Source organism: Narcine bancroftii, chromosome 2, assembly GCF_036971445.1.
Source record: "Narcine bancroftii isolate sNarBan1 chromosome 2, sNarBan1.hap1, whole genome shotgun sequence".
NCBI lineage: Eukaryota > Metazoa > Chordata > Chondrichthyes > Torpediniformes > Narcinidae > Narcine > Narcine bancroftii.
In genome coordinates, this window is record NC_091470.1 from 90,108,554 (window position 1) to 90,124,218 (window position 15,665).

At 50.7% G+C, this 15,665-nt stretch overlaps 1 protein-coding gene across 3 annotated transcripts in view; it reads left to right on the forward strand.

The window, feature by feature from the left end:
* The window catches only part of LOC138753888 (integrin alpha-5-like), a 140,545-nt gene extending 127,361 nt beyond the window's left edge, over positions 1 to 13,184 (forward strand). For 2 of the 3 annotated variants that reach the window (XM_069917430.1, XM_069917432.1), the window contains 5 exons: positions 1,741 to 1,851; positions 4,288 to 4,401; positions 6,481 to 6,582; positions 7,659 to 7,781; positions 12,462 to 13,184. In XM_069917430.1, the coding sequence (XP_069773531.1) occupies positions 1,741 to 1,851; positions 4,288 to 4,401; positions 6,481 to 6,582; positions 7,659 to 7,781; positions 12,462 to 12,548 (537 nt within the window). In that variant the 3' untranslated portion in view covers positions 12,549 to 13,184. The remainder of the gene's footprint in view (positions 1 to 1,740; positions 1,852 to 4,287; positions 4,402 to 6,480; positions 6,583 to 7,658; positions 7,782 to 12,461) is intronic. The other variant, XM_069917431.1, reaches the window with a different exon arrangement.
* Positions 13,185 to 15,665: the final 2,481 nt, after the last annotated feature.

Here is a 15,665-nt window from a genome sequence, read left to right on the forward strand (position 1 = left end):
GGCCCTGGGAATGTGCGATGGGATGGTGTGGATTCTCTGCGTCTGTCCCCGGGAGTGTTGATGGGACAGTGTTGAAACCCTGTGTCTGAACTTAAGAGGGTCTGATAGGACAGTATAAACACTCTGTGTCCCACCCCAGGAGGGTCTAAAGGGACAGTGTGGACTCTCTTTGACTGACCCTAGCAGCAAATGATGGGACGGTGTGGAGGGAGCTTACCTCTGTGTCTGACCCTTGGAGTGTGTGATGGAATGGTATGGAGGGACCTTCAGTCTGTGTATGACCCCAGCAATGTGTGATGGGATGGTATGGAGCGACCTTCACTCTGTGTCTGACCCTTGGAGTGTGTGATGAGAAGGTATGGAGGGACCTTCAGTCTGTGCCTGACCCCAGGAGTGTGTGATGGGATTGTATTGAGGGAGCTTCACTCTGTGTCTGGCCCTGCGAGTGTGTGATGGGAGAGTATAGAGGGAGCTTCACTCTGTGTTTGACCCTGGGAGTGTTGATGGGACAGTGTGGACACTCTGTGTCTGAACTTGGAGGGTCTGGTAAGATAGTATAAACACTCTGTGTCCAATCCCAGGAGGGTCTAATAGGATGGTGTGGACTCTCTGTGTCCGACCCCAGGAATGTCTGATGGGACAGTGTGGAGAGACCTTCTCTCTGTGTCCAACCCCAGGAGTGTGCGATGGGATGATGTACCCCTTTATATCCCTGTACTCTGTTTACTCCTGGTATACTGCTGAAACCTCAAACAGCCAAGGAAAGATACTGTTAATTTTGTCTGCAATCACATCGCCCACCCACCCACCTCCCCCCCCCCCCCCCCCACCAATTTCATTTTTCAGAAGTGTAGTCCCCACCTTTGCCTCTCATCTGCTCTTTATGGATCTGTAAAGAACTTTGCACATCCTCCTTAACAACACTGGACAGCCTCAATTTGTAATTCATCACTTCTTGGTTATTTACGTTAACTTCTGATGTCTTGTAATGATGCAATTGAGGAAGGTCGCTCTAATACGACAGATTTCTTGGTTAATGTCGGGGTTCTGATCAGTGTGGAGGAACAGAGGGACATTAGGGTCCAAATCCATGGATGTTTTATTGGTTGCTGTACATTGTGATAAGGTGGTTAAGAGGGCAGTGAGATCCTGGGCTTCATTAGTTGGGGGATTGAGTTCAGTACTCATGAGGTGGGGTTGCAGCTCTATAAATCTCTGGTGAGACCACATGTGATGTATTGTGTTCAGTTCTAGTTACCAAATTACAGGAAGGATGTGGAGGCTGTGGAGAGAACAAAATGTTACCTGGATTGAAAAATAAGTCTTATGAGAAAATGTTAGCAGAGTTAGGACTTCTTTAGGAGTGTAGAAGGAGAGAGGGGATTTCATAGATTGAAGGGCAGGGACAGGGTGGATGGACATCCAGCACCTTTTCCCCCTGAGGTGAGATTAACAAACACCAGAGGAAGTCTGTACAAAGTGTAGAAAGAAAAGTTTAGGGTAGACATCAGGGGCAAGTTGTTTTACACAGAGAGTTGTGGGTGCCTAGAATGCCTTGCCGGGGATGGTGGTGGAGGCTAAAACATTAAGGGCAGCCACACGTCTATATAGGAAAAACAGAGAGTTGTAGGTGTGACGGTGCAAAGGGTGAGATTGCTGAGTAAGTTTGTGTGGGTTGGCAGAACATGGTGGGCTGATGGGCCTGGACTGTTCTGGAATGTTCTGTCTTCTGTGTTCCAGCTGAAGACCTCTCCCGGGGAGACATCTAAGGGTCTGAGTGGAAACGATGGGAGCCGCCAGCATTCTGTCTGGACAAGAGACGCCATGTGGAATCAAGCTTTGGAAAACATGGTGTGTCAGGGGAGGGGGATGGGTGGAGAGCAGTGGGGGAAGGGTGGTGGTGGGATAGAATGGGGGTGGGATAGGGTTGGGGTGGTGTGCAGTGAGGAAGGGTGAGGGTGAGGAGGAGGGATGAAGGGAGGGGAGAAAGGGATGGTGGGAGAGGTGTGGGGAGGGGAGATAGGGATGGTGGGAGAGGGTGGGAGAGGGTGGGGGTGGTGTGAAGTGGGGAAGGGAGCGGGTGGGGAGGAGGGGCGAAGGGACTGGAGGTGGGGAGGTAATGGGTGTGGGTGGGGTGGGTAGGATCACCAGATCACAAGATAAAGAAACAGAAGCAGGCCACTAGGTGCATTGAGTCTGTCTGTGATTCTATGCTAAGCTGAGCCATGCTCACATCTAGTTCCAATTTCCAGCCTTTTCCCCATATCCCTTGATACCCTTACTAATTAGATATTTATCAATATCCTCTTTAATTTCTCCCAATGATCTGGCCTCCACCGTTGTCTGCGGCAGTAAGTTCCACAGATCCACTACCTCTGACTGAAGAAGCTCTTCCTCATCTCTGTTTTAAATGGATAACTTCTAATTTTAAGATTGTCCTTGATTCACCCACCAAGGGAAAAGTCTTATCTACATCCACTCTGTCAAAACCTTTCAATATCGAAATGTCTCTATGAGATGCCCTCTCATTCTTCTATACTCCAATGAATACATTCCAAGATCGCCCAAACATTCCTCATACGCTAGCCCTTGCATTCCAGGAATCATCCTAGTAAATCTCCTCTGCACCCTCTCCAACAACATCACATCCTTTCTAAGATAAGGGGCCCAAAACTGCGCACAGTTCTCCAAATGAGGTCTCACCAGTGCCCCACAGAGCCTCATCAACACCTCTTTACTCTTATTCACTATACCTCTTGAAATGAATGCCAACATAGCATTTGCTTTCTGCACTACCAATCCCACCTGGTCATTAACTTTTAGGTTTCCCTGCACAAAGACACACAGGTCCCTTTGCACTTTCAAAGATTGAATTTTCTCCCCAACCAAATAATACTCTGCCTGTTTATTTCCACGGCCAAAATGTAGAACCAAACATTTCTCAACATTGTATCTCATCTGCATTTTTTTGCCCAGTCTCCTAATCTGTCTGTATCCTTCTGCAAATTTACCGTTTCCTCAACACTTCCTGCCCTGCCACCTATCTTGGTGTCATCTGCAGATATGGCCACAAAACTATTCATTCCATAATCCAAAACATTAATGTAAATTATAAAGAGCAGTGGTCCCTGCGGAACATCGCTTGTAACAGGCAGCTATCCTGAATGGGATCCCTTAATTTTAATCCTTTGCTTCCTGCCTATCACCCAATTTTCTATCCACTCTAATATCGTCCCTGTAATTCCATGGGCTCTCGTCTTATTTAAGGAGGTTGGGGAAAAGAGGAATGATGAGATAAGGGAGGGTTGTAGTGTGGGGAAATAGTGTGGAGATTTGAGGGAGAAAGGTGGAGAGGTAGGATGGGGAGAGGGGAAATGCAAAGGGATGGTGAAAGGTGGAGGAAGTGAGGGAAGGGAGTAGAGGTGGGGATAAGAGGTGGGGAGGAGCAGTGAGGGAAAGGTGGGATGAGGGGTGTAGAGATAAGTGGAGGTGGGTGGAAAGTGTGCGGGTGGCGAGATGTTGATGCGGGGGGCAGGGAGGTGGGGAGGGGAGGGGATGTTGGGGAAGAGAGGTGGAAGAGGTGGAGTGAAGGAAGGGGAGGTAGGGAGTAGGCGGGTTGAAAGGTGAGGGGGAGGTGGGGAGCTCCGTGAGGAGGTAACCTGGGCGGACAGGGTGTATGATGACACCTCTTCCCTCCACACCATTGAGAACTGGCAGTGATGCCCATAGCCTCTGGTCCTCCCTCTGCAGTAATGGGGACCTCCCATTGACCACCCGATACACCTCAGCCCTCTTATCACTTCAGCTTCATTCTCTTCTACTCTGCCACTGATATCCATCTGTGACCCCTTACTTGCTGGCCTGTACTCCTCCCCCTGCCCCCCTCTCTTCCCCTCCATGCCCTTCCCTCCCTCCACTCCTCCCACTGCCCCTTCCTCCCTTCTCTCCTCCCACTGCCGCTCCTTCCTCTTTCTCTCCTCCCCCATCCATCTCTCCTTTCCACCCCTACCTCTCCCTTCCTCTTCTTGCCCCACCCCTACCTCCTTCCTTCATCCTGCTGCCAATCTCTCTCCCTCTGTTCTTCTCTCCCCCCTCCGCCTGCCCCTCCCCTTCTCCCCCCATCCTGGGTGATAAAGAGGCTCCCAGGTGACAGAGGGTGGGTGGAGATGGTGGGAGGGCTGGCGAAGCAGGGAGGGGATGGGAAGGGGAGAGGACAGGGCAGTACCGATGGTCTGAACCCCAGTTCCCCCCATCCTCCCTGGACACAGTATCGTTTCCCCCATACAGGACTGCCGGCCCCCTGATTGCCTGGATCTACGATGCCGGGTTGCGAGGTTGGACAAGGGGGCAAATGTCGTTCTGACTCTGCATTCCCGAGTTTGGGCCCAGACCTTTGTGCAGGTGAGACCCTCATCCACCCGGATATTCAACTTCCTCCTCACAAGAGAATCTCATTTGTCTCTCCATCCGAATATCCCTTCCTGCCTCATCACACTCTAAACCTGTCCTATCCATAGATCCGTTCAAATGACCCCACCCACACTGTTTCTACCTACGCCACTCCCTCTAACCCATCCCATCCATAGTGGTGTTGTGGATAGTGTTGAAGGCTGCCATGGACTACAGAAGAATATAGACAGGACGTCAAGTTGGATGGAAAAGTTGCAGATGAGGTTCAATCCAGATAAGTGTAAAGTGATACATTTTGGAAAGTCAAATCTGAAAGCTGAGTAGAGGGTTAATGTTTGGATGTTTTGCAGTGTGGAAGAACAAAGGGACCTTGGGGTCCAAATCCATACATCTCTCAAGGTTGCCACGTAAGTTGATAGAATAGTTAAGAAGGCCTATGGGATGCTGGCTTCATTAGTTGGGGGATTGAGTTTAAGAGTTGAGTGGTCATGTTGAAACTGCAAATCTCTGGTCATACCACACTTTGGGCGGCACAGTTGGCGTAACATTTAGTGCAAAGCCTTTACAGCACTAGCGATCAGGACTAGGTTTGAACCCTGCGCTGTCTTTAAGAAGTTTGTATGTTCTCCCCCGTGTCTGCGTGTGTTTTCCCCAGAGGCTCTTGTTCCCCCCACCATTCAAAACGTACTGGGGGTTGTAACTCAATTGGGTGGCACGTACTTTTGGGCGAAATGGCCTGTTATAGTGGTGTGTGTCTGAATTAAAAATGTAAAGAATATTGTGTTCATTTCTGGTCACCTCATTACATGGAGAGGGTGCAGAGGAGATTTACCATAATGTTACCTGGATTGGAAAATATGTCCCACGAGGCAAAGTTCGCAGAGCAGGGACTTTTCTCATTCGAGAGTGAAAACTTCATCAAAGTCTACAAGACTCTGAGATTCCAGGATGGGAGTAGCAAACACCAGAGGACATCTGTACAAAGTGTAGGGAAGAGAGTTTAGGGGAGACATGAGGGATAATTTTTTTTACACAGAGACCCTTGCCAGGGTGTTGATGGAGACTGTGTCATTAGGGGCATTGAAGAGGCTCTGAGACAGGCACGTGGATGTAAAAAAATAGAGGGTTGTTGGTGTGAGGATGGAAGAGTGAGATTGATGTGGAGAAAGTTTTCAGTTCAAAGACTCTCATTACAACTAAGGCAGTTTAGAAGATTGAATATGAAGGCAAAATATATTGTTAATAGCAGGATCCTTAACAGTGTGGAATAAAAGAAGGGCATTTGGGATCCAAATCCACAGATCTCTCAAGGTTGCCGTGCACCTTGACAGGGTATTTAAGAAGGCTTCTGGCGTGCTGGCATTCATGAGTCCGGGGATTGAGTTCAAGAGCCTTGAGGTAATATTACACTTCTAATCATCTCTGGTTGAGACCACACTTGGAAAATTGTGTTCAGTTCTAGTCATCTCATTATAGGAAGAATGTGGAAGTTTTGGAGAGGGTGCAGGGATTAACCAAGATGTTGCCTGGATTGGAGAATGCATCTTATGAGGCAACGTTAACAGAGCTAGGGCTTTTTTCTGTGGTGCCAAGAAGGATGAGAGGTGACTTATTAGAGGTCTACAAAATTCATTAGATTAGGTACACAGCCAGCACCTTTTTAACAGGGCATGAGTAGAGGACATCTGTATAAGGTGAAGGGAGGAAAGTTTAAGGGAGTGAGAGGTAAGTTTTTTTTTACACAGAATTGTGGGTGCCTGGAATGCATTGCCAGGTGTGATGGTGGAGGCTGGAAAAATAGGGGTATTTAAGAGACTCTGAGACAGGCACACAGATAAAAAAAAAGAGTTATGATGTAGAAAGGGTTTCAGTTTATCTGTTAGAATACCTAGGTTGGCACAACATCGAGGGGAGAAGAGCCTGTACTGTGCTGCAGAGTTTGATATTCCATGTTCATCCTGTGTTTTCTCCCATAAGGCCAACCTTTAGCTCAATGTCCCATTGGATTTGCTGCTTCCAAAGCAGCCTCCCATGTGAAACCTGATCAGATGCCCATTTATGTTTTTACAGAAGATGTTTCATCCATACCATGTGCACTGTAATGCCTCCTTCCAGGTCCTTTCTCTGCCCTATCGAATAATGCCCACCGACTACCCTAGAGGAACAATACAGGTGAGGATTCAAACTGGGGAGATTGCAGACATTGAAAGGCTTGACCAACAGGCTGTGACTATGCTGGAGAGCCTCAGCAGGTCACGCAGCTCCAGAGGATGTATCTGGGAGGTAGTGTAGTGCAGAATGGTCTGGGAGTTATAGAGCAGAGGATTTGGGAGTTGGAGAGCAGAGGGATCTGGGAGTTGTAGGGCAGAGGGATCTGGGAGTTGTAGGGCAGAGGGATCTGGGAGTTGTAGGGCAGAGGGATCTGGGAGTTGTAGGGCAGAGGGATCTGGGAGTTGTAGGGCAGAGGGATCTGGGAATTGTAGAGCAGAGGGATCTGGGAGTTGTAGGGCAGAGGGATCTGGGAGTTGTAGGGCAGAGGGATCTGGGAGTTAGTGCAGAGGGTAGTGGGAGTTGTAGTGCAAATGGATATGGGAGTTGTAGGGCAGAGGGATCAAGCAATTGTAGTGTAGAAGGATCTTATTTGGTCATGGGGCAGGTGGAGCAAGTGTGTTAGGGTCAGTTTGGCTGTCATGGGTTACTCAGGCCGAAGGGACTGTTTCCACACTGAGTGACGCATGACTCTCAGAGTGGAGGGTTGATGGGGGCAGTCAGTGAGTTTGGGATGAGGACATGGAGGTATCCCAGATAGGGGAAAGGGGATATGGTGGAAGCGGTGATAGGGGAACAGGCTAGAATAAGGGAGAGTGGAGATTGTGAAGGGGGAAGGGGAGTTTGGAAAGGGGAAAGATTTGGGAAAAGAGATGGAGGGAAGGGGAGTTGGGAAAGGTAGTGCGGAGGGGGAAATGGAAGGGAAGGAGTGGGAGGGGAAGGTGAAATGGTGAAGGGGTTTGGGATGGGGGGTTGTTATTTTCAGTTGGGGAAGGGACATAGGGCAATGTGGTGTAGGGAAAGGGTCGGAGGGAAGGGGATGGGATGCGAGGGGGTAAAGGGTGAATGGGAGAGGGGCTGCAGTGTTTGTTACTCCCTGTGGGGTTGGTGTGTTCTCCCCCAGGTTTTGCGTCTTTCCTCAGGGGTCCCTGCCCTGTTCCCCTACCTGGAGTGACTTGCCCACTCCTCCTGATTTCCAGGTGACAACCTCAGTGCTGTGGACCAAGTCTGGGGGTTCTGGCTCGCCCCCACTCTGGGTGGTGGTTCTGTCAGCCTTGGTGGGCCTCGTGTTGCTGTCGGCACTGGTTTTGGTGTTGTACAAGGTGAGGCTGCACAATTCCTGGCCTTCCCCTCCCCCCTCCCCTCTTCCCTATTCCTCAGTCCATCCCTACTCCCTTTCCTCCCCCCTTCCCCCTGTCCCTCCACCTTCCTTCCCTGCCACACTTGCCCCATCCCTCCCTCCCCTCTGGCCTCCCCCTCCCTGTTCCTTCCCTCCTCTCCTCCTCCCGCCCCTCCTCTCCCCTCCTCCACCTTACCCTTTCTCTCCCCTGCTCACCACCCCCCACCCCTTTCCCTCCCTCCCCTCCCTGGTCCCATTGCATCTCTCACTTCCCTCTACCTCCCTTCCTCCTCACTCAGTAACTCCCTAACTTGGTAACTCCTTTCCTTTGTAACTCCTTTTCCCCCTCTTCTTTTCAGACCTTCCCCTCCTCCTCCCTCCATGTTGGGGCGCTATCAGTAGCCCCAATAATGACAAAGACTGAGGGGAACAATAGGCTTTATTGTACAAGAGACTGTTGGCCCAGGTCCAAGGCTAGGAATGAGTGGGAAGGAGAGGGGACTCGATCTTTATGGCCTGGCGTCACATGGTCAGGACTAAGGGAGGAGCTAAGGTAGGAGGACACCCGGAGGGCGAGCTAGCCAGTACATGTAATCATATCACTACATTCACCTCCCTTTTTAAAAAAAAATGGAACCCACCGGAAAACAAACAAAACCGGGGATGATAAAGCAACAATTTTAAGAACAATACAGTAGCACAACAGCCGCAGTATAATTACATAATACAAGGGGTGGGAGAAGCAGACGCCCCCACCAGCTAGAGGTTGAGCTGCACGGGTGGCCTCCTCTGTCTACCAGACTGCCATGGGACCAGCATGTCCGTACGGCACTCCTCTGGAGAGGGGACCTTTGGGGGAGCGTCCACTGCAGGGACTATCTGAGAAGGGGTGCCAGCGGTGGACTCCCGGAGTGCTAGGGGGTCCTCCACTGCTGCATGGGGAGTAGATGCCTGGACGTCCGGCTGTAAGGCAGACAGCTCAGGCTCCAGGGTTGTGCTCTGATGCAGCACGATCAGGTCCGCGGCGTGGTCAGTAGCCAGCCAGGTCTTGTATTGGCACAGTGACCTTGTGGCCATCCGGGTACCTCACAAGTGAGTATTAAGGGTTTACATGTATGAGGTGCACTGCTTCAACCAGTGGGTCCATCTTATGGCCCCTGACGTGCTTCCAAAGCAGAACCGGCCCTTGGGTTGTCAGCCAGGGAGGGATGGAGAGCCATTCGCTGACCTAGGAAAAGCAAAGAGGCGTTCATGCGGGGTGGTGTTAGTAGCGGTGCACAGTAAAGACCAGATGGCATGGAGGACTTCAGGCAGAACATCCTACCAGTGGGACACTGACAAATTTTTGGATCTAAGGGCTAGGAGCGTCGTCTTCCAGACGGTGCCATTCTCCCTTTCCACCTGCCCATTACCTCTGTGGTTATAGTTGGTGGTCCTGCTGGTTGCTATACCTCTGGCCAAAAACTACTGTCATGAATGAGATCCCCCGATCGCTATGAATATAGTTGGGGTACCCGAAAAGAGTGAAGATACTGCTCAGGGCCTTGATGAGCGTAGCCGAGGTCGTATATGGGCAGGGGATTGCAAAAGGGAACCTGGAGAATTCGTCCACCAACGTCAGGAAGTAGGCGTTCCTATTTGTGGTCTGGAGGGGGCCCTTGAAATCGACACTGAGGCATTCGAAAGGGCAAGTGGCCTTGATGAGGTGTGCCTTTTCTGGCCAGTAGAAATGAGGTTTACACTCAGCGCAGATTTAGCAGTGTCTGGTCGTGGACCGGACATCCTCTACGGAGTATGGGAGATTTCGTGTCTTGACAAAATGGTACAACCTCGTGACTCCGGGGTGACATAGGTGATCGTGCAGGATCTGGAGATGGTCGAGATGCACACTGGCGCATGTCACTCGGGATAGGGTATCTGGGAGATCATTGAGCTTACCTGGCCAGTACGAGATGTCATAGTTGTAGGTGGACAATTCAGTCCTCCACCTCAGAATCTTGTCGTTCTTGATTTTACCCCTTTGTTTGGCATTGACCATGAAGGCCACTGCCCTCTGGTCAGACAACATGGTAAATCTCTTACCATCCAGGGCTTGCCCGCACCTCTGACCATGAGGACCTGCGCACTCCAGGGACTGGTGCTGGGGGCTATGATCCCCTCGACCAGGAATCTTTGAACGTCAGCCCGGATGAACTGCATGTCCTCCAAACTATAGCGCCTACTCTTGGTGGCGATTGGCTTGCAATCCGGGGTGAGGTTCGCGAACAGTGACGGGGGTGGGGCACCTGTAGAGTGGTGAGGCTGTAGGACGGTGCCAGAGACTGAGTGCTGAGACCGCGGGACGGTGCCAGAGGCTGAGTGCTGGGACCACAAGGGGGTGCCAGGGACTGGTGGCTGTGGACAGTCAGCGGTGGTTGGGGGCCCCCGAACGCCATCGTCAGGCTCCTGAACTGACTGAAAGTCAAGGTCCAGGAGGATCGGCGCACAAAGGCAGGGCATAATAACAATACAAAATCGTTACCCACTGTCAGCGGATACTGGTCTGTTGGTCCCTTGCAGCCATTGAAACCATCCCGGTCATGGGTCGGACCGGGAGGGAGAGTCTCTGGTCCATCTCGGGGTGCACAAAACTTTCCGTGCTGCCGCTATCGGAAAGACAGTTCGTTTCATGCCCATTCACCTCGATCCGCATCATGGAGATCGAGATCGGGTGAGGGCTGGCTTAAGGTGACCGATGCCATCGTCGTCGTCAGTGGGGAGGCCTTCCCAAAATGGCGACCTCCATGTTGACCACACAGTGTTCGATGAGGAAGAAGGCGGAAGTGGAGTCATGGCGGATGGAAGTGACATCATCACGGCATTAGGCCGAGGTGCTGAGGTTGGGAGCGATGGCTGATAAGATGGCGCACCTCTTACCATGCACGCGGTCAGCACTGGAAGCTCCTCTGGAACGCACGCCATGGTGCTTGCAGACTGCAGTCAGGACCTGCAAACCTGGTAATGGCCCTTCTTCCCACAGCCCGAATACATAGCTCCTCTCGCTGGGCAGAGGCATCACAAATGCTTGGACTTCCCACAGAAGTTGCATCTCGACGATGCCGTCAGCATTATTGCAGCCGCGATCAGGTCGGTAACGCCTGATGCTGAGTCCCAGGCCAAAGGTCCTCATGATGGACCGCTTCTGCCCGCGTGGCACTGGGCCGAGTCTAAAGTCCTGATTAAGTCGATAGTCTTTTTGAGTGGGAGCGGGTCCTCTTCAAGGAGTTGTTGCCGGATGTTATCCGACCTCAAACCCGACACTCAGGCATCTCGAATCAGTTCTTCTACGCACTGGGTTAGGGATATAGTGGGTACCCCCAAACAGTCTTTTCCCAGTGTACCAGAGACCGGACAAACTCTTCAGTGGACTCACCAGGCTGTTTCTTTCCTGACGCCAGCAGGTAACGGGAGTATACCACGTTCACTTTAGGCTTGTACAGCGCCCATATCTCAGCCATTGGCCCTTTGTAGGTTGTGCTGCCTTGGATGGTCAGGAACGTTCTCTGGATGACTCGTACCTGAAGGATTTTTAACTAATTCTCGTCGGAGTTGATCACCTCAGCAGCAGCGTCGAGGAAGTTGTTGAAGTAATTCATCCACTGTTTGAAGAGTACCGAAGTAGCTGGGACTTTGGGTCAAATTCTAGCTGTTCTGGGTGCAGCAATTTCTCTATTTCCGGAGACCTTCAAAATCTAGTACAATAAATTGTTGGGCACTATCAGTAGTTTCAATAATGACACAGACAAAGACTGAGGGGAACGATAGGCTTTAAAGTACTAGAGACTGCTGGGCCGGGTCCAAGGCTAGGAATGAGCGGGAAGGAGAGGGGACTCGGCCTTTATGGCCCAGGGTCTTATGGACAGAACAAAAGGAGGAGCCAAGGTAGGAGGACACCCGGAGGGCGAGCCAGCCAGTACATATAATCATATCACTACACTCCGTAAACATCATTCCTCTCAGCTCCCCTCTCTGGTCTGTCTGTCTGTCTGTCTGTCTGTCTGTCTGTCTGTCTGTCTGTCTGTCTGTCTGTCTGTCTGTCTCTCTCTCTCTCTCTCTCTCTCTGTCTCTCCCCTCTCCTTCATTCACTCTCTTTCTCTTTCTCTCTCTCTCTCTCACACACATTCACTCACTGGCACTCTCTCTCTCTCCACCAGACACAAATAATTTCTCTCACACTCACTGTCTCTCTCTATCTCTCCACCATATATATACATTCTTTCTCTCCCTTGCTCTCTCTCTCTCCCTCACACTTTCTCACTATCTTGCTCTCTCTCCATCATACACAAATTCTTTCTCTCCCCTCTCTTCCTCTCTTTCTCTCACTGTCTCGCTCTTTCTCCACCATACACATTCTTTCTCTCCCTTGCTCTCTCTCCCCCTCACACTCTCTCACTGTCTCACTCTCTCTCCACCATACACAAATTATTTCTTTCCCCTCTTCTCCCTCTCTCTCAACCCCTCACACTCTCCCTTACTGCCTTGCTCTAGCTCCATCAAACATAGGTTCTCTTTCAATCCTCTGTCTCTCTCTCTTTCTCCTCACCCCCCCACCCCACCAATCCTCAACACCTCTTCCCAGAATTGAGTGTCTTGACACCTTGTTTATTTTGTCTGTGTGTTACAGCTGAATTTCTTCAACCATTCAAAAGGACCTTATGGAACAGCCACGGAGAAGGCACATCTCAAACCACAAGGAGCCTCTGAGGCGTGACATTGTGTGGTCTCTTCAGGAGATGGGGGTGGGGGGGAGGGAGGATACGGTGAGGGAAGGGAGAGACAGTAGAGAAAATAAAGAGGAGAGGAGGGAGTGGGAGAGTGAGGAAGGTACATAGAGAAGGACAGGGGGAGGGGCAATAGAAAAGGGGAGGGAGGGAAAGGGGAGGGGAGAAAGGGGGATGGGGAGGGAAAGGAGAGGGAGAAGGTGGATGGGGAGGGGCAGGGAGAAAGGGAAGGGAGGGGGAGGGTTGGAGAGCGAGAGAATGAGTGCAAGGGAACAAAAGGGAGGAGGGAGAAGAGGCAGGGAGAAGGAGGGGGGAGGGTATATGTGGGAGAGAAAGGGGAGAATGGGAGGGAATGGTGGATAGGGAAAGAAGAGAAAATGGCCAGCACAGTTAGCACAGCAGTTAGCACAATGTTATTACAGCTCTGGAGACCTCAGTTAGAATTCTGCACTGTCTGTAAGGAGTTTGGACGCTCTCCCTGTGTCTGTGTTAGTTTCCTCTGGGTGCTCCGGATTCCTCCCATCCCACAAAACGTATGGGGGCTTGATGTGTTCATTGGCTTCATGGACCAGAATGTTGTATCGTCTTGTACAACTACAACATGACCTCCCTAGTTCTGAACTCAATACTCTGACTGATGAAGGGCAATGATCCAAAGACTTGTTGACACCCTATCTACCTGAGATGCAGTTTCATGACAGTATGTAGCTGGTCTCGTTGATCACCCTGCACTACAATACCCAGATCCCTCTGTACTATAACTCCAAAATCCCTCAGCTCTGCAACTGCCTAATCCATCTGTCCCACAACTCCCAGACCCTCTCCCCTAACTCCCAGATCCCTCTGCTGCACAACTCCCAGATCCCTCTGCTGCACAACTCCCAGATCCCTCTGCTGCACAACTCCCAGATCCCTCTGCTGCACAACTCCCAGATCCCTCTGCTGCACAACTCCCAGATCCCTCTGCTGCACAACTCCCAGATCCCTCTGCTGCACAACTCCCAGATCCCTCTGCTGCACAACTCCCAGATCCCTCTGCTGCACAACTCCCAGATCCCTCTGCTGCACAACTCCCAGATCCCTCTGCTGCACAACTCCCAGATCCCTCTGCTGCACAACTCCCAGATCCTTCTCGCACTACAGCTCCCAGATCCTTTTGCACTACAACACTCCCCATGTCTCCACCATGCATTGTGTGGTCCCACCCATGTTACAGCTCATTAATATAACACCTAATATTTCTCAGAGTCACAGAGTTTGAGTGACTCTGTGCCTGTCTAAGAAACTTTTAAATCTCCCTATTGTACCAGCCTGCACCACTACCCTGGCAATGCATTCCCACACCCACAATTCTCTGAGTAAAAGGACTTATCCCTGACATCTCTCCTAAACTTTCATTTCAGAATCTTGTAGACCTCCATTAAGTCACCTCTCATCCTTCTTTGCTCCAAACAAATACCCCCAGCTCTGCTAACCTTACCTCACAAGAAACATTCTCCAATCCAGGCAACATCCTGGTAAATCTCCTCTGCATCTTGTCCAAAGCTTCCACATCCTTCCTGTAATGAGGTGACCAGAACTGAACACAATACTCCAAGTGTCTCACCAGAGATTTATAAAACTTCTACATCACCTCATGGCTTTCGAACTCCACCCCCCGACTAATGAAGCCCAACATGCCGTAGGCTTCCTTTACTGCACAGTAGCCTTGAGGGATGTATGGATTTGGAACCCAAGATTCACACTATTCAGAACTGTTACTTTGTGACCAGGGTTTCACCAGAGTGACCAGCCTCTGTCGAAGTGGCAATGTCCCACCTATTGGGTGAACACACCAAAGTGCTGGTGATACTCAGCCGGTCTCATGACATCCAAAGGACGCAAAGGTTCATTACCAATGTTTTGGGCCTCAGCCCTTTCTCAAAGTGTGAGCGAAAGGCATGCAGGTGCCTTAATGACGATGTTGGGATGGAGTGAAAGAAGATGGAGATAGTCCAATCCTGTCTGGGCACCCTCCAACCAGATGGCACTTACATCAACTTCCCAGGTTTCCCTGCAGAATTCCCACTCCTATCTCACTGTCCCTTCCCCTAACATGATTTCATCTTCTCTCCAGCTCTGGCTCTCTCTCATCCCTTATCCTTCTGTCCTCCACCTCTCCATTAACAGAGCTGCCTCACAGCCCCTCTGCTCTTACCATGCCTTTCCCTCCATTCACTGCCTCTCCTTCCACTCCCTCCATTCTCTCCATCCCATGGCCCTTTCCCCCTCCTCTCCCCTCTCATCCCTGCCCCTCCCTCTTCCCCCTATCCATTCAATCCAGCTTTGCACCTGCTTTGTACTCACCAGACATCGGTGGTATATCTTTGCCTCCTACGCATGCAGTGAGACCGCTTGTTTGTGTGTCAACTCCAATCTCAGGATGAGCAGATTTTGATGTTTTTCCCCCATGCTGTAAGAACCATATGTGGATTCCCATCAGGACAGGTACATGGACAGGTACAATGTGTTCAAGGAGGTATCGTGTCCTGAGCGAGACCCGATGGGAGACCTGGCCAGTCAGTTGGGAGGCAGACAGGGGAAGGTGATATCCCTCGAGTTTGTCAACAGGAAATTTCAGCAATGATTCCTTCCTGGCGTTTTACGAGGACGTTGCCAGGATTCGGAGGCCCGAGCTACCGGGAAGGGTGGAACAGCTGGGGGAACGGTGATGTCTATTCCGTGGAGTGTACGAGGCTGAGGGGAGATTTGTTATCATTTGTACATACACAACCTGACAGGGCAGGTTTTCTCTGGATCACAGTTCCTGCACAAAAGCACACATGCACAAAGACAGAGACACAAACATGCATTCACGCACATACAATAATCAACATACACATCCAGATATAATTTAAAACAAATATTTTGGGATGATTTACACTGTTACATCAAGCTCACAGCCTGTAAAAAGGAACTGTTTCCTAATACTTTTGACCAGAAAGCATAGGAGGTGAAGTAGGCCATTTGGCCCATTGAGTTTTCCCCATCATGAGTTGATCCGTTCTCCCGCTCAGCCCCCATTCCCTTGTTTTTTCCCCACAACCTCTGATAGTCTGCCAATTTGG